Source organism: Pongo pygmaeus, chromosome 4 (genome assembly GCF_028885625.2).
Source record: "Pongo pygmaeus isolate AG05252 chromosome 4, NHGRI_mPonPyg2-v2.0_pri, whole genome shotgun sequence".
Lineage (NCBI taxonomy): Eukaryota > Metazoa > Chordata > Mammalia > Primates > Hominidae > Pongo > Pongo pygmaeus.
The window spans coordinates 132,397,210-132,416,749 of record NC_072377.2 but is presented as its reverse complement, the minus strand read 5'-3'; the positions used below and the strand labels follow the sequence as shown (position 1 = coordinate 132,416,749).

Sequence of the window (19,540 nt, the reverse complement as noted above, 5' to 3'; positions counted from 1 at the left end):
ATCATAATAATTACTGGAATTAACAAAATCCTAAATTGTCTTCTGTCATAGCATACCTGAGTGGCTTCATGTTTTGCCTGCCTTTCGGTAGTCATCAGTTTCCCTCATCCACAGGACTTTGGAAGCTCCCTGAGTACTGCTTGCTATCATTCCACCTAGCCTTTCTTCAGGAAGTGGATGAGTCTGGCTTTCTCCTTTCACATTGCCAGCTTGAAAAACCTTGGACTTAGGGGAATTTGCCTTAGATGTCTAGCTATGCGACTATAAACTCTTTCCCATGTCAAAGTTTCCTGATGCTTGTACAACATATCAGACCATAGTCTTTGAACTCTGGGCAGGTGTATGGTTTTACAGTGCAATATTTTAAGAGAATTTGTTTTAATCTTCCAGCTAAGCCTCTTTATACAAACAGGGCTGCCAAGAGAACAAATGCAATTCACTTACAAGTTGTTTGTCTAGTTAACAGTAAGTACGCAAACCAGTTTCCTGTTCACACAAAGGATTTTCTTGTGTTTGAAATCTTTGACCAACATTACGTTGGCTCGGATTTTTACGGAGAATTCACAATGTTAATTATCTATAGTGCTCTGTGCACCAGGATGTGAGGTGACTTAGTAAGCAGCTGGTTAGTACCAAACAAGTATATTGCCTGAGTTTTTGAAAAGGACCTTTGTGTGCATAGTGGGGAGGCACCACAAAGGGCCCACATGGAAACTGAGGTTCAGCATGCAGTGAAAGGTATCAGGAAGTTGGAAGACAGCACAGAGGAAGGGAAAAGGAAAGCTTTATTGTAAGGATAAAACTAAGACAAGGGATTACAAATCATTAATTTTTTCTCAGGGTTTTTGTTCAAGGTTTTCCTCTTAATGCTTCTTTGCTCGCATGTGTTTCTTCCTTTTTCTTTAAGAAAAATGAAGGCATTCACATCAATAAGCATTTTCAAAGAGACTCTTGAGTCTTGAGTCTTAATGCAATAGGACTGCATTATCATTAAAAGACAAATTGTATGCAGCATCAGTAACAGAAGCCCAGCAGCCAGAGCCATATGGGGGCATTGCTAATATGCACGGTACAACACAGATACTTAACTGTAGGCACATAACCTCCCCCAACCCATGTATGCATTTATGTACTTTATTCTCATTGCCAAGCTCTTTAAATCTTTTCTCTTCACTTACTTACCTAAGGCTGTTTCCCTTCAGCCCAGAGAAGTTAGACATAACTTGCACATTGCCCTGGGGAAAGAAAGATGCTATGCAACTGGAATAACAAAGGTAGCATAGTCTTGATTCTTAAGTTCAAAACTGCTGGTTTAGAAGGAAGACAGAAAAAAATCAGAAGCATCCTTATAGAACTAGTTTCTCTTATGGTCAAATCTGGGAAATGGGAATATGATGGAACCCTTTCTGCGTGTGCATTTTGGAAAATAGAGTGAAGCTTATAACCATGGTTTGAACTAGGCAATAGCAATTCTCAGGGAAATGATCCCTTCTCCCATGCCACCCTGATATGGCAGCTGACAGGTATAGATGAGAACTGGTGGCACAGTGGATCTAGGCAGGAGAGGGCCAGAAAGAGTCTCCTCAGTTTTATGTGCTCTTGAAGTTGTGGGCAAAGGCATGTGAAAAGTTCCCCAAGCCCCTAGAGCAGGTCACTGATCCAAACTGAGGAGAACCACTGTGCTACATAGGTCTTGTTGTGGCAGGAATGAGATGTTGCATTGTTAGCAGGGGGTTGAAGCTACCTGCTAGCAGATGGATGCCAAGATGCTACATGGGAGCCAGGCCAAGGTCTGCAGCTCCTCCAGCCACCATGGGAATAAGCACCACACTTTGTCTCTGCCCAGGACCAGATAGGATGAGTCACACCTGGAGCAGGAGGCCAGCATGGGCCTGACACAGATATGGACACCTGCTGCCCACTGCTGCAGGGGTGCCATCTGCTTACATTCTCTCACAGCTTATTAGTGTCAACCCCAGGAGGAGGCTACATAAAAACAATTCGTAACAGGCTGAGTTTTTTTTTCTACTAAATTTTATATTTGAGATAATCGTCGATTCACTTGCAGTAAGAAATAATACAGAGAGATCCAGGTACCATTTACCCAGTATTCCCTAGTGGTAACAGTTTACAAAACAATGTAAACCACAGCCAGGATATTGTCAAGGTATAGAACATTTCCGTCAACAGAAGGAACTTCATGTTGCCCTTTTTTTTTTTTTTCCAGATGGAATCTTGCTCTGTTGCTCAGGCTGGAGTGCAGTGGCGTGACCTTGGCTCACTGCAACCTCACCTCTCGGGTTCAAGCGATTCTGCCTCAGCCTCTCGAGTAGCTGGGACTACAGGTACGTGCCACCATGTCCAGCTAATTTTTGTATTTTTAGTACAGACGGGGTTTCACCATATTGGCCAGGCTGGTCTCGAACTCCTGACCTCATGATCCACCTGCCTCAGCCTCTCAAAGTGCTGGGATTACAGGCATGAGCCACCGCGCCTGGCCCATGTTGCCCTTTTATAAACATACCTGCTTCCCTCTCCAGCACTTACAGGTGGCAACCCCTAATCTGTCCTCTATTTCTATAATTTTGCTTTTCTGAGAAAGTCTTTATTTCTTCTTCACTTTTGAAGAATAATTTTGCTGATATAAAATTCTAGGTTGGTGATTTCCCTTGTTCCTCTATAGGTAAGGTATTTTTTCCTCCTGTGTCCTTATTCAAGACTTTCTCTTTGTCTCTGCGTTTTTTCACTTCAATATAATATGCATAAATATGTGTGGGTTATTTATTGATTTTTTAATTTATTATTCTGCTTGGAATACTCTGAGCTTCTTGGATGTGTGATTTCATAACTACATTCACTTTGGAAAGTTCTCCACATTATTTCAAATATTTTAAGAGTGTCTAGCTATTCTAGTACCTTTGCCTTCACATATAGATTTTAGAATAATCTTTTAAATAGGTAAAAAAAAAATGGCTGGGATTTGACTGGAATTGTATTGAACCTGTATATTAATTTGGGGAGAGTGTCACTATATTGAGTCTACTAATCTATAAAGACAGTATTTATCTCCATTTATTTAGACCTTCTTTGATTTTTTAAATTAGCATTTTACAATTTTCACGCTACAAGTCCTCTGTGTTTTGTTAGATTTACACCTAAGACATTTTTGTAAAAAGTGATTATAATGATAATGCATTTTTTATTTTGGTGTTTTTAATTACATGTTCATTGCTACTATATAAAAATACAGTTAATTGTTGTATTTTTATCTTGTATCCCGAGACCTTGCTGAACTCATTTATTAGTCCTAGAAGGCTTGTTTTTTTTGGTTTTGTTTTGTTTTTGTTTTTGTTTTTGATACTTGGGATTTTCTACAACTTTTCAAAGAGGGACAGTTTTATTTCTTCTTTTCCAACCTGTATTCCTTTTCCTTTCTTTTCTTGCCTTATTGCACTGGCTGTGATTTCCAGCATTATGTTGAATAAGAATGGTGAGACTGGAAATTCTTGCTTTGTTCCCAATCTTAGAAGGAAAGCAATTGGTCTTTCATTATTGAGTATAATGATACTTATAAGTTTTTTTTATAAATGCTCTCCATGAAGAGAGTAAGTACTTTGTAAGAGAATAAGTTGATTAAGTTTCCTTCTATCTCTATTTGTCTGAGAGTTCTTAGTTATAGATACTGAATTTTGTCAAGTGTTTTTATCAATTGATATGGTCATGTAATTTTTTTAGCCTGTTAAAATGGTAGATTACACTGATTGAATTTAGCATATTGCACCAGACTTGTATCTCTGGAATAAACTCCACTTGGTCATGGTCTATAATTATTCTTCATTATTGTTGAATACCATATGTTTTTATTTTACAGAATTTTTTGAGCCTATATTTTGAGCTATATTGGCCTTAATGTTCTTTGTCTGGTTTTGTTATCAAGGCAATACTAGCTTTATATAATAAATTGAAAAGTGTTCCCTCCTTGAGATGGTTAATTTCATGTGTCAATTTGACAAGCCTAGCCTACGGTAACCAGATATTTGGTCAAACATTATTCTAGATGTTTTTATGAATGTACTCTTTAGACGATAGTAGCATGTAAATCTGCAGACATCAGGTAAAGCAGATTACCCTCCATAATATGAGTGAACCTCATCCAACCCCCTATGAAGGAGGAGAATTCTATCAACAGACTACCTTTGGACACAAACTGCAACATCGACTCTTCCCTGGGTCTGTAATATGCTGGCCTACCTTACAGATTTTGGGTTTGCCAACCTCTGCAACCATATCAGTCAATTCCTTAAAATAAATTCCCTCTGTCTTTCTATAGTAGATATACACACACATATATATATGGGCCTGGAGATTTCTTTTCTTGAGATCTCAAATGATTAAACCAGTTTCCTTAATATTTATAGGTCTACTCAGATGGTCTATTTCATTATTGGCTGAGTTGTGGTAATTCATATTTTTTGAGGAATTGGTCCATTTCATCTAAATTGTCAAATTTAGATTTATAGACTTGTTTCTAGTATTCTCATATTATCCTTTGGTGTTCATACTGATATCCCCTGTTACTGATATTGCATATTGTGTCTTCTTTCTTGTCAGTCTTGTGGAAATTGTCAATTATATTGATTTTTTAAAAAATCCTAGGTCTTTTTTTCATTGATTTTCTTTATTGTTTTATTGTTTTCTATTTAATTGACTTCTCTTCTTTTTATTATTTCATACCATCTGCTTGCTTTGGGTTGATTTTGCTCCTCTTTTTCTAGTTTCTTTAGAAGAAACCTTAACTATTGATTTGAGACTTTTCCTCATTTATAATATTTCATTTGAGGCTATAAACTTCTATTCAGCACTGCTATAGAAATGTCCCACAAATTTTAATAGTAATATTTTCATTTTCATTTAGCTCAATGTACTTTTAAAGTTTTTCTTGGGACTTCTTTATCCCATGGCTTACGTATATTGTTTAGCTTCCAAGTTGGAGATTTTCCTATTATTGTTCTTTAATTTATTTCTAGTTTAATCCCATAGTGGTCAGAGAACACTATCTATATGATTTCAGTTCTTTTAAATTTTTTGCGATTGTTTTATGGCCCAAAATATGGTTTATCTTGGTATATGTTCCATGGGCACATAAGAAGAATGTGTATTATGGCCGGGTGCAGTGGCTCACACCTGTAATCCCAGCACTTTGGGAGGCCGAGATAGGTGGATCATGAGGTCAAAAGATCAAGACCATCCTGGCCAACATGGTGAAACCTGCCTCTACTAAAACTACAAAAATTAGCTGGGTGTGGTGGCGTGCGCCTCTATTCCCAGCTACTCAGGAGGCTGAGGCAGGAGAATCGCTTGAATCCGGGAGGCGGAGGTTGCAGTGAGCTGAGATCGTGCCACTGCACTCCAACCTGGGCGACAGAGCGAGGCCCCTTGTCAAAAAAAAAAAAAAAAGAAGAAGAATGTGTATTCTTCTTTAGTTGAGTGGAGTGTTCTATAAACGTTGATTAGATTCTAGTGATTAATAGTGCCATTAAGTTCTATATCCTTGCTGATTTTCTGTCTAGTTGTTCCATCAATTGTTGAAAGAGGGGTGTTGAAATCTTCAGCTATAATTTTGGATTTGTTTATTTTTCCTTTTAGTTTGATCAGATTTCGTTTCACGTGTTTTGCAGGTCTGTTTGGTGTATATACATTCAGCATTGCTACGTGTTGTTGGTCGATTGACTTTTTTAAAATCATAGTATAATGTTCCTCTCTCATGCTAGTGATTTTGATTCCTCTGAAGCCTATTTTATCTCTTGTTAATAGAGCCACCCTTGCTTTCCTTTGATCACTGTTTGCATAATGCATGTCTTTTTATTTAAAAAATTTTAATCAGTCTATGTTGTTATTTTTGAAATGAGTTTCTTAAAACTATATATTGAACATTATATAGTTTGATATATAGTTTTGTCTAGTCTACCATTATCTATGTTTTAATCTGTGTATTTAGGCCATTTACATTTACATGTAACCACTGCTATTACAGGGTTTAAGTCTCCATTTTGTTTCTTATTTTCTGTTTGCTCTTCTTTTTCTCTGTTTTCTTTTTTCTGTCTTTTTTTGTGTTATTTGAATATTTTTTTAATTCAATTTTGATTCACTATACCATTTTTAAAGTGTATTTCTTTGTATAGCTTTTGTTAAGTGATTACTTTAGGTATTACATTCTATACTCACAACTTATTAAAATCTACTGTTGGCCAAGCATGGTGGCTCATACCTGCAATGCCAGCATTTTTGGAGGCCAAGCAGGTGGATAGTTTGAGCCTGGGAGTTTGAGAGCAGCCTAGGCAACATACTGAGACCCTGTCTCTACAATAAATTAAAACAAAACAAAACAAAATGCCAGGAGCACTGGTACACACCTGTAGTCCCAGCTACTTGGGAGACTGAGGTGGGAGGATGCCTTGAGCCCAGGAGATCGAGGCTGCAGTGAGCCGTGATTGAACAACTGCACTCCAGCCCGGATGACATAGTGATACCCATTCTCAAAGAAAAAAAAAAATCTACCACTGGAGATGAAAAAGTATTGCAAGATTTCAAATTTTTGTTTTTGTCCTTACAACCTTCACCTCCTGGGCCTAAGTGATCTTCCCACCTCAGTCTCCCAAGTAGCTGGGACAACAGGTACACATCTGGCTAATTTGTGTATTTTTTGTTGCGATGGGGTTTTACCATGTTGCCAAGGCTGGTCTCAAATTCCTGGGCTCAAGCGATCTGCCCACCTCGGCCTCCCACAGTGCTGAGATTACAGGTATGAGCCACTGTGCCTGGCCCTCAATGAATTTTTAATGTTAGTTCCTTAATCATGTGTGGATTATTTTCAGGCTGAAAGGTGTATCAGTGCCATTTTATTATCTAACCCACTGTGATTCTGTAGAACTCTTTCAAAGAAATGGAACAGAATGAAGACTCTTATAAAATGCTCTCTGACAGGGAGGACAATTCAGTTGTTTATTTTGTGAAGCCACTATACTCCACCATAACTTTGGTCACCAGAAGAGAAGGAAGAAGCATCTATGAGCATCTGATTGGTGTAAGACACAATATGGGTGTGCTTTCCCAAGTTATCTCACTTTAAGGGAAGTTCTAATCAACCTTATTCTGGGGTAATTTTCACCAGACTCATAACAAAACTTCACTGCCTCAGTGCTGGCTGGAAATAATACAAAAATTTTAACTCTCTCTTTTCGTTTATCTGGGTGAAGTGCTAAAGAAGTTCAGATCAGTAGTTTCCTGTTTAGTCTTTAGCTATTACAGTTAATCGTGCCTACTTAAGACATCTGGAAAAACTCTAGTCGAATCAAACATATAGGACAACTATTGTAGTACAAAGAAAAAAAAACTTATATCTCGATTGTAATGTAACATATCTCATTTCATCCATGGATTTACTCTGTAGAGAGCTCACTAAATCAGTAGAATGTTTGTTTGTTTGCTGGGACTTATGACTTACAGATTTACCACACATTTCCCTATGGGGAAAAAATCACAAATATCCCAACCTATTAAGTGTTATTACTAGTACTGATGAGAACAGATGTTTCTTGGGGTTGATTCCCTGGAAGATTTTTTCCATGCATTTGGTTTGTAATGCAACTATTTTATTTTCCAATTTTAATTACTAAAAAGGAAATTTACTTATAGACACAGGCTCTCTTTTAAAAATTTAATTCCTTTTTCTCAGTAAACATTGAGTTCTCTAGTTCTTGCTGAAAAAGTAGCAGATGGGAATAAGCTCTCTCAAATTATACATCACTCTAGGGGCCTATTGAATTTCAGTATTGGATGGGGTCTCAGGCAAGCATCACTATGCTCTGATGCTTGAAACAACTCCCTCCATTATAGTTAGCCCTTCCACAGCCTGAGCTCCTGACTCACAGGCACTCTGACATCTTTACAAGATAACTGCTATATTTCACAACTGCAGAGCAAACACCAAGAAGGAAAAAATAAATTCTGTCTTCAGAATCTCAGTTTATTAAAGTATGTAGCAACCAGAAATTTAGAGAATAACCTCATGGAATGGGTCTAAGTTTCTATGGCAAAATAGTATGATTGGGTAACTCCCAGAGGATAATCGGATTAATTTAAATTCTTGGCATCTTTGCTACGCTGGAGGTCAGGTAGAGAAGAAAGGAAGCCACTGCTCTTCTGTATCCCTAGACCTTCCTTCAGAAATCTGAATCTGCAGACTGAAGCCCTAGACCTTCATCTGAGTGCCTGAATCTGCAATCTACTGAAGATGATAAATGACCTGGCTCTCTGAAGACTATCTGCCCCTACAAAGTAGAATTCATCCTCTCCAGAAGGTCCAGAGCATGGGGAATTTTTAAAAAAGTTCCTTCTAATCAATTTCAAATATATTTGTAAGAGAAACTATAGCATAGAAAACCTCTCCTTCTCCTGATTTCTTTTTACCAGCCATTTCTTGAACCCACTATTTAATAAGCTTAAAAGGTATAGTAAACATCTCTGCGGCAGTAATAAGAAACTATATTATTCTATGTAAAATTTTGGGCTAAATCTAGACATCTGACATGATTGCTAGAGCATATGATATGTACAAGCTCAGAATAAGTGTTCAGTAACTTTCTTGAGTGAATGAGTGAATATATACTCTGATAGATAATTTTAACAAAAATGACAGTGTGATGAGAAGATTTATACTTCAGCTTATAGTGGTACTGCTCTGTAAGTCTTTGAATAGTAGAGGATGGTATGGCAGAGAAAGAGACTTTGTTTTAGCTTAAATACTCTCATATGAATCCAGGCTTGGTGGCTCACAGCTGTAATCCCAGTGCTTTGGGGAGGCCAAGGCAAAAGGATTGCTTCAGGGAGTTCAAGACCAGGCTAGGCAATAAATTGAAACCCCATCTCTGCAAAAAATTAAAAAATTAGCCAGGTGTGATGGCATATGGCTGTGGTCCTAGCTACCAGGGAGGCTGAAGTGGGAGGACTGCTTGAGGCCAGAGGTTCAAGGCTGCAGTGAGCTATGCTTGTACCACCGCCCTCCAGCCTGGGTGACAGAGTGAGATCCTGTCTCAAAACAAACAAACAAAAAACAAACAAACAAACAAAAAGACATACAAAACTTTCATATGAGTTATCAGCAGCTGGATTTCTAGAGTTATGACTTTAATTCATCTTTGGAGATGCCTTCCTTTATATTAGAAAGTCACAAAAATGGTCATTTAATTATGAGAATGCAAATACCTACTTCTCAAGATGGAAGTCACCATATATCTGAGTGCAGATGTACAGATTGAGATACTAAGCAGTCTGTAAAGTAGCGTGTATTGAGAACATTTCCTCCTAAATACAGATTTTTATAGGACTTCTGGTATCCCACAGAGGGTGTCATTTAGGCTTGAATAACCCAGGTTCTAGGACATATAGTTGAAGTCTGTGAGATCAGGCCACTGACCTTAAAGGGAAGTTTGAAGATCAAGTGAGTAGAATGTCTATATGTGGGTCTCCTGCCTTCAGAAAATGCTGGTTCTGGTAGTAATCACTTACCTATTTACTTATGCTAGTGATGTGGATAAAATGACATTTTGCTATCAGAATTCCCCACCGCATGCAAAACAGATTGAAAAAGAAAGATTTATAAGCTGTCTTGAAGTCATGAGAATGAGGCAGTGGGCTCTTAGTAACTTTCTTTAGATTTTCTTTTCCTTCTTTATTATACATTTGGAAATATGTATTAATGTTAAATGTAGGATGTAATGCACTCATTTTGAATGTTTATTTTAGACTATAAATCAAAAGTTCACAACCACAGCATACTAAATCAGACCTGGTATACACAATTGAGAGTATTTCAGGCAGGGTTTACACACCTATAGGACAAGGCAGGCAAGACAAATGCCTTAAGCAGCACTGCATAAACCAACAGGAAATGGTGGAACCTGGAGCAAACTGTAGAGTGCAGCCCCTACCCTTCTTAAAAGAATTTACTTTAAAACAAAACAAAATAAAACAAAATGAGCAAACAAAAAACAAAACACTGTTCTGTGCTGAACCAAACAATTGGTCAGTTGAATCTGGACCACTTTTTGGACCCCTATAGAGGAGCAAGCATGAGAAAGCAGATACCCATGGAAAACTGTTTTTCTTATAAATGGGATGGAGGCTGACTTGAGAAAGGGGGTATAAGCAATAAATATCTTTGTTGTCTAACTGCACAGGAGTGGTGAGTGATGAAATGTATACTGGCCTGGGGGCTACAGATCCTGGTTCTGGCATTTTCTTTTTATAAGTTAGGACTAGTTATCTAGCTAAAACCTTCTCATGATGATCAAATACAATAATCTATTTGAAATGTTTTAAGTAACTGTAAATTGCTGTGTAAATATTAGTTACATTCCTATATATATATATAGCTGATGGTTAGTAAATGCAGGTCTGGAACAAGATAGTGGGCATCCACGATGGGTATTTGTTGTTCCTTTCACTATCACCACACCAACTGTATTTCAGTAGGAGCTAGGCAATAAGGCACACTTTTTTATTACAAGGCCAAAGATTATATTATCAGCATTTTTCTTTTAATGATAACTCACTGTTATCATTGCTTGGACCTCATATGACAAAGGGCTGGTTTAGGGCTAGTTCTTTCTCTTCCATTCTGCTATCATCCATTGCCTGTGATATCATCATGCTATATGAAAAGGGTGATATCAGGTAATGAACTGTTGGTGAAGCTTATTTGTGACATTTAGGAAAATGGATTAAAGAGTTATTAGACCACATGCCATGTGATTTTCCCATCCAAGAACAGAAAGATTGGGTACTATTGGAATTGTGCACTAAGGGTCATTCTTTGTTAAACAAAAAACAATAGTAAACCATAGAGATGGAAATGGTCAGATAATTAAATGTCATCCTGCCACAAGCTCATGTTATTGAAAATGTACAATACCATGCTGAATAGGCAAAAGCAGGAAGCATTCCCCTAGAAAACTGGAACAACACAAGGATGTACTCTGTCACCACTCCTATTCAACATAGTACTGGAAATCCTAGCCAGAGCACTCAGTCCAGGGAAAGAAAGAAAAGGCAACCAAATAGGAAGAGAAGAAGTCAAACTATCTCTGTTTGCAGATGATATGATTCTATACCTAGAAAACCCCATAGTCTCTGCAAAAGCTTCTAGATCCGCTAAACAACTTCAGCAAAGTTTCAGGATACAAAATCAATGTACAAAAATCATTTATGCATTTCTGTACACCAACAACATCCAAACTGAGAGCCAAATCAAGAACACAATCCCATTCACAATAGCCAAAAAAGAAATAAAATATCTAGGAATACAACTAGATACAGAGGGATGAAAGATCTCTACAATGAAAATTATAAAACACTGTTCAAAGAAATCAGAGATGACACAAACAAATAGAAAAACATTCCATGCTCATGAATGGGAAGAATCAATATTGCTAAAATAACCATACTGCCCAAAGCAATTTAGAGAATCATTGCTAATCCTATTAAACTACCAATGATATTCTTCATGAAATTAGAAATAAAAACTATTTTAAAATTCATACAGAACCAAAAAAGAGCTCAAATAGATAAGGCAATTCTAAGCAAAAAGAACAAAGCTGGAGACATCACATTACCTGACTTCAAACTACGCTACAAGGATACAGTAATGAAAATAGCATGGTACTGGCACAAAAACAGACACATAGACCAATGGAACAGAATAGAGAACCTGGAAATACTGCCACAAACCTACAACCATCTGCCCTTTGACAAAGTTTACAAAACAAGCAATGGGAAAAGGAAGCTGTACTCAAAAAATGGTGGGACACTAGCTATATTCAAAAAATGTCTGGGTGGGATAACTAGGTAGCCATATGCAGAAGATTGAAACCGGACCCTGTCCTTACACCATATACAAAAATAAACTCAAGATGGATTAAAGACTTAAATGTTAAGACCTAAAACTATAAAAACCCTGCAAGATAACCTTTTTAAACACCATTCTGGATACAGTTCGGGGCAAAGATTTCGTGGCAAAGACACCAAAAGCAATTCCAACAAAAACAAAAATTGACAAATGGGACCAAATTAAACTAAAGAGCTTCTGCACAGCAAAGGAAACTATCAGCAGAATAAACAGACAACCTACAGAAGAGGAGAAAAAATTGGCCAAATATGCATCCTACAAAGGTCTAATATCCAGAATTTATAAGGAACTTAAACAAATTACCAAGAAAACAACAAACAACTCCATTAAAAAGTGGGCAAAGGGGATGAACACTTTTCAAAAGAAGATATACATGTGGCCAACAAACATGAAAAAATGCTCAACATCTCTAATCATTAGAGAAATGCAAATCCAAATCACAATAATATACAATCTTACGTCAGTCAGAATGGCTATTATTAAAAAGTCAAAAAAAGCTGGACATGGTGGCTCACGCCTGTAATCCCAGCACTTTGGGAGGCTGAGGTGGGCGGATCACGAGGTTAGGAGATCGAGACCATCCTGGCTAACATGGTGAAACCCCGTCTCTACTAAGAAATACACAAAATTAGCCGGGCATGGTGGCGAGCGCCTGTAATCCCAGCCACTTGGGAGGCTGAGGCAGGAGAATGGCGAGAACCCAGGAGGCAGAGCTTGCCGAGATGGCGCCACTGCACTCCCGCCTGGGCGACAGAGTGAGACTCTGTCTCAAAAAAAAGAAAACAAAAAAAAGTCAAAAAAATAAGACATGCTGGTAAGGTTGCAGAGAAAAGGGAATGCTTATGTGCTGCTGGTGGTCATGTAACTTAGTTCAGCCATTGTGGAAAGCAGTGTGGCGATTTCTCAAAGAACTTAAAACAGAGTACCATTTGACCTAGCAATCCCATTACTGAGCATATACCCAAAGGAATATAAATCGTTCTGCCACAAGACACATGCACACATATGTTCATTGCGGCACTATTCACAATAGCAAAGTCATGGAATCAACCTAAATGCCCATCAATGGTAGACTGGATAAAGAAAATATAGTACATATATACCACGGAATACTATAGCCATAGAAAAGAATGAGCTCCTTTCCTTTGCAACAACATAGATGAAGCTGGAGGCCATAATCGTAAGCAGATTAATGTCAGGGAAAAGAAAACCAAATACTTGTTCTCACTCATAAGTGATCTAAACTCACTTATAAGTGGGAGCTAAACCTTGAGTCCGTGTGAACACAAAGAAAGGAACAACAGACACCAAGGCTTACTTGAGGGTGGAGGGTGGAGGGTGGGGAGAGGGAGAGTGTCTGGCTTTGAAAATGATTTCTTTGGGAAACTGAAAATAAGAACTGTTTTTTGTTTTGTTTTGTTTTACCATAAAAGTCCTAATTTCATTAGGTGTGGGAAATTTCATGGCGAGGCCTGTCTTTTGCTGTGAACTTTGTCCCAGTGTACTTGTTCTTCTATTTTAAAAAGGTTATTTCCTACTTGAGCTCGATTCTCCTCTTTTAGCAGGAAAGTTCTCTTGTGTGTGGGAAATCTTAATAAAAAATTTTGTTGTAAAACCATGGAGAAATAATAATTATTTCTTTGTAATTTGTCTGTTCTTTCTTGTTGTTTAATTTCAAATTATGAGAATCAAGCTTTGAATCTCAAACATTTGGTTTCCTAAGTCTTTTTAAAATGTTTAAAAAACCCTTTTAGAGTAGTTTTGTCTTTGCAGTTCCTATACTTGATAATTGCCAAATAAACATTATTTTTACTTAACCGTATAACATTTATCAACAATTCTCTTTTTATTGCATTAAACCAAAAATTATTTATTTCAGTGTAATATAGAAGAAAATGATTGGATTTTGAAATAAGCAGAGAGAGTATAGGAGATAATTAGAATTGGATTAGATTCATTCTTTTCCAGAAATGCACTTAGAAAGTACTATAGTTTATCTCCTTTTGCTGAACTGAATACTAGAGAAACCCCTGGGCCAGTTACTCCAATGGCTTGCTTTTCTGCTAATTTTTAACAAGTTTATTGCTATGATTTCAGCTTTCCATGAAAGTATTTGGAAGTCCAGTAATATAATAATGAAACTAAATTGTTAAATCCGACATTTACCTAAATTGGTTAGAAATGTTACATATTTAACTTTCTGTCTGCGAAAAGTTCATGCCAGGTGAAAAAGGAGATTTAAAACTATGTATATAGTTCTGTAAATGTTTTTATACTATTAGAGAATGGCTTGTGTTACTCTTGTTAAGCACCTTATTTCCTGGATTTTCAGTTATCTTTGAATCAGATATATTACCTGATGATTTGCTGAATTTTCATTAAAAAATAGGATCATTAGCATATTAATTGTTTTGTTATATTTATACGCAATATTTTAATGATCAGTGTGAACTGCCTCAGCAACCCGATTTGCTCTAAGAAAATGAGATTTGTGTTTACAGTGTAGGCTATAATCTGATTTTCAGTTCGTCTGAACCAGGTATTTAGCACAATTTGAAGTTTACTACTCAATTCTCTAGAGGTTTGGCAGAACATAGAAATGAACTTTGGGGCGTACAATCACAAAGAGATTCGGCTGGGAACATGAATTTTTCCACTTTTGAATTTCTCAGGTTGGGCACAGTGGCTCATGCCTGTAATCCTAGAGCTTAGGAAGGCTAAGGCAGGAGGATTGCTCGAGGCCAGGAGTTCGAGACCAGCCTAGGTAACATTCCAAGACCCAGTCTCTATAATAAACTAAAACAATTAGCTGAGTGTGGTGGCTCATGCCTGTGGCCCCTGCTACTCTGGAGGGTGAGACAGGAAGATTGCCTGAACCCAGGAGGTTGAGGCTGCAGTGAGCTATGATCGCGCCACTGCACTCTAGTCTGGGCCATGGAGTGAGACCCTGTCTCTAAATGATGTTAAATTAATAAACAAATAAAGGAAAAGAATAAATTTCTCAGAGGCCAATAACACTCCTCCCATCCCCTCTCCTCCAACCCTGGATACTTAAAAATTTCTTGTTACCAAGATGTCCCTAACAGAGAGTAGTCTATTCATACCTTTGGGCCAAATTTCCTCCCCACTTCTAATTTGGCAGTAACCTAGACCTGAGTCAAGATCAGCTTCTTGTAAAGATGGTTTTGCAGGGTAATATGACCCCTGATGCTTTCTTCTTTGGTGGCTGGTCCTCGGATATTTAGAGGTGATAGGCTCAATTAATTATTAATAGCAGCTCCTGCTCTGCCTGTTACTTTATCTCAACTGTAAGGCTGCTTTCATACTGAGGGCTACTCATGGCATTAGCCAGGGGAAACTGATCTAGAAGTTAACACACTGCTATCTGGAATGTGATGAAAATTTCTCTCTCTCTCTCTCTCTCTCTCTCTACTTTCCTATAGTGAGACTGGGATATCTCATTCCCAATATCCCATGAGATTAAGACAATCTTTGGTAAAATAAAGAGATGGAAACTTGATTAGCATAATAACAGCAAAATTGTGGAGATGACAGTTTGTCTTGCAGATGGTCCACTCTTAACAAAGGGAAGGATTTAAAGCTTTCTCCTACAAATACACAGTAAGAACATGCTAACCCTCAGTCTCACTACAGTGTCAGGGGCAATGAGCCCTTCATGACTGCAACAGGGACACCTAGGCCAGAGAAATAGAAAAGATCAGGGAAATCATGGGTTTTGGGGAGGTGAGAAAAAGGAGGGACCAGCGAGAAGGGATTTCTGAGGTGGATTCTGTAGGGACTGAAGTACACCCTATGGAAAAGATAAGGAGGTACTTTTAACTACTTTCTGGGGTAGTGTATATTCATGATCAGTGAGTTGGTTTCATTTCTGATATAGAACTGCACCTGTACATACTTGTAGCCATTGTAGGCAAAACTAAGGTTAAATACAAATATGGGAAATTTCTTGCTCTGGTTGAAAACAGAGGCTACTGATAGGACCCATTTTTTTTGGTGTTTTTTGGTGATGGGGTAGTGAACCTCTGGAGTAAATATCAACAAGTCATCTTATGTGAGTCAAGAACTCAATTAATTCCTTTTTTGTTTTTGAAAAATCATATTTGGAAACTCTGTTTTGTACATAGTTGGGATCCATAATCAGATTATGCAATAGGTAAATAGAGTAGAAGACTCATCCCAGATTTCAAGGAGAAATCTCCTTCTGGGGATCGTCTATTAGTCTGGGAGCAAAAGTATAATAGGTCTGCTGGAAGCCATCCCTAAGCCAATGTGGCCTAAATGTAGTTTCTGGAATAAATTCATCAGGAATACCACATGTGTTTATTAAAATGCATATTCCTGGGCCCTAAACTAGAGGCCAGGAATATACATTCTTGCTGATTACTCATGCTCAGTGTATCTGAGAACCTCTGCTGAAGCGATGCTGATCAGGTTTACCCCACGTTCACTCACTTCCCTTCTCCCATTTCCCATCTCTCAATACAATCGGCCTTACTTTAAGGAGATCCTTGTGTGTCTATGAACTTCTGGATGGTGAAAATTGTGATTCTCATGTTTGCTGTGATTTCTAACATCTATAATTGTGCCTTCCAGATAGAAGAGTATTTGATGAGGATTTGTTGAACTGGTTGAATTAAATCGAGAACTAGCATTACAGTCATACTCATGAGAGAGCTAGAGCTGTTTGCCTGAGTCATGCTGTACCAGAACAGTAAGAACTAAGGACCGAAGTCTTTCTCACAGTTAGTGCCTAGCTGCTCCCTTTGAGTGGGAAATAGTTTATTTGAGGGGGTTGAGTGGAAGAGGAATATGATCCGATTTCTTTTATTCTATTAATTACAGGGCAGCTTTCCATTGCTCATTCTCCATTATTCCTGCCAGTGTTTTGCACTGTTCACAGCTCATTGGTACAATCATAACAGAAGATTGTATTTTGCTTTGGTTTTAGTCTTGTTCCAAAGGGAAAAATCAGTGTTGTGTGTTTTCCCAGGGAGCTGCTGTACCAGGACACTTTTCCCAAAGGAACGCATCTTTGATTCACCCATTTTTAGTTTTTTTATTGCTTTAGTTTTATTTCCTTTCTATCCTTGCTAATGTTAATAAAATGCATGCCATAAAGGAATAAACTCCTGAGGACATGAAAGGACAGACCTCATGGCTATTTACTCTGCTGACGGCTCCTGCTCTTTAGCTCCTACTCTTTAGTACCCGCGCATTCACCAGTTTGAAGCTGGCCCTCCGCGACAGCTTTCTGTTCACAATAGAGCTGCATACTAAACGGGGTCGGTGCCACCCCTCCCTTGCAGTGTGACAAATCTCTGGTAAGAGGATAATGCTAAGTTCTTTCACCATCTGTCTAGTTTTGTTTTCTTCCCTCCCCCACTGCTACCAGGAATGTCTAAAAACATAGTATTCTACAGCTGTGTGGTTTACGTGACTATTGCTGTCCAAAGGGGAAACATTCAGTGTTTGCTCTTGAACATTTCCTTTATTTTGTTTCCTTCCAATATGAACATTACAGTATACATTCAAACACATGAACTTGAACTTGAATTTGTCACCTAGGAGGCTATTTGGGATCGGACTTTACCTGGATGACACAATAAACTTTTATTGTTTTCTTACTGGGAATCTTTACAAATTCTCATCAGAGACCACAGGAGGGACGTCATGAGCAGAGAAAACTGGGGCTTCTGGTAAACATCCTGGAGGGTCCTTGACCTCTTGGGGAGGATGGGGACTCCGCTCAGCTTCCAGCTGCTGAATCTTCCTTTCCTTTTCCTCCAAAACTTCTTTCAGCTGAGTAATTCTCTCAGTCTGAAGGGAAACCTGGGTCGACAGTTCCATTATCAGGCTAATTTTTCTATCACCTTCTTCCACAGGTGGGAGACCTCCACAGAACCCTTCCAGCGAGCTGTCTTCTAAAGCAAACAAGAAAAAGAAAGTCTGAGCAGTTTTGAATAGATTTCCCAGAAGTCGAAGACAGGAAAAATGAAAAAGCTTCATTTCTCACGTTCTTAAAAGAGAGCACAGATGTTGCATCATCTGGTTAGATACCCTGAGAATAAAATCTGGATCCAGTGAGAGAAAAGATTCTGGGTGTTCATGAAAAAAGAAACAAAACAAAACTTGGGAGCCTCTTGAGAGTGTACAGAATCAGCCCTTGCCAACTCTTGTTTATATGCATTGAACTTTCAGTTAACCATGGGAATAATTCATGAAAATCCAGTCTACAAACAAAGGCCATCCCAACGTTCATGTTATTCTTTTCCCTAAGAATCTTTCACAAGAGCTATTATCAAGTAGAATTATGCTTTGATTTGAATTTTAATTCAATTGAAAATAAAAAATGAGGGCCGGACGCAGTGGCTCATGCCTGTAATCCCAGCACTTTTTGAGGCCGAGGCGGACGGATCACGAGGTCAGGAGATCGAGACCATCCTGGCTAACATGGTGAAACCCTGTCCCTACTAAAAATACAAAAAAATTAGCCAGGCGTGGTGGCAGGCACCTGTAGTCCCAGCTACTCGGGAGGCTGAGGCAGGAGAATGGCGTGAACCCAGGAGGCAGAGGTTGCAGTGAGCCGAGATCATGCTACTGCACTCCAGCCTGGGCGACAGAGCGAGACTCTGTCTATAAATAAATAAATAAATAAATAAATAAATAAATAAAAGGTTGCCATTGCCCTTTCTGGGGAAAGTGATGATGAGGAAAGACTAGTTTCTTAACCCAAGTCAGCTTTAGAGTCGGCAAGGGTGCAATTTGAGGTGATCCAGGAAAACTCTATTAGCATGGTATTTCCCATACAGATTCATTTTTTTTAGGCCTGAAGTCTTTTTGGCACTTCTTAATAAAATCACAGATACCTCTTGGACCTGAAAGCTTATCCTTTATCAATTTCTATCAGTTAACCCCTCAGATGAGGATAAAGGCCTGAGTAAGAAAGGACAGAGAGAGGTTCCACAAAGAGATAAAAGATGAGTGGCCATAAGGAGTCTTTGAAAACACACCTCTCTAGGCCATCAAAAAATGCAGCTCCTTAAACTCAAGTCCATCTTACTAGCCTTTAGCAGTACCCCACCACTCTCGAAATTTCCAGCATTAAATGTCTCTGAGCTATATAAAAGGCAGACTTAGGTGTAAGTAGGAAGAGATATCAAAGGCTTGGATATCATTTCAGCACTAATGGAGCTAATGGCATGTATGAATGAACCTGACACGTGGTCTCCACGGTAGGTTGTTACAATTGAGGTCCTGCATTTATGAGATTCCCAGTGAAAACAAATCTCACAGCTTCACCTGAGAGAAACAGTACTGTCAGTCTCAGATACAAAAGCTGCTGCTATTAGGTACTTACACACCTGCTGAAAATGGACCAGCTTTGCTGTAGTAGTGCATGCAGGCCAAAAAAAAAAAAAAAAATCCGTAAAAATAACCCATTTCTCAACAAATAAAATTAATTGGCAGTCATCATGTTCCCAAGGGATCAAGGGGTAAAATCTTTGGCAGCTTATTGCACAGTGGGCAGGGTGTTTTTGGCTTCACAAAAGTGAT

At 38.3% G+C, this 19,540-nt stretch overlaps 1 protein-coding gene across 2 annotated transcripts in view; it reads right to left on the bottom strand.

The window, feature by feature from the left end:
- Positions 1-17,450: 17,450 nt before the first annotated feature.
- The window catches only part of CCDC192 (coiled-coil domain containing 192), a 227,998-nt gene continuing 225,908 nt past the window's right edge, over positions 17,451-19,540 (bottom strand). The window contains exon 7 of one of the 2 annotated variants that reach the window (XM_054488026.1): positions 17,451-17,907. In XM_054488026.1, coding sequence (XP_054344001.1) covers positions 17,621-17,907 — 287 coding nt within the window. In that variant the 3' untranslated portion in view covers positions 17,451-17,620. The remainder of the gene's footprint in view (positions 17,908-19,540) is intronic. The other variant, XM_054488027.1, reaches the window with a different exon arrangement.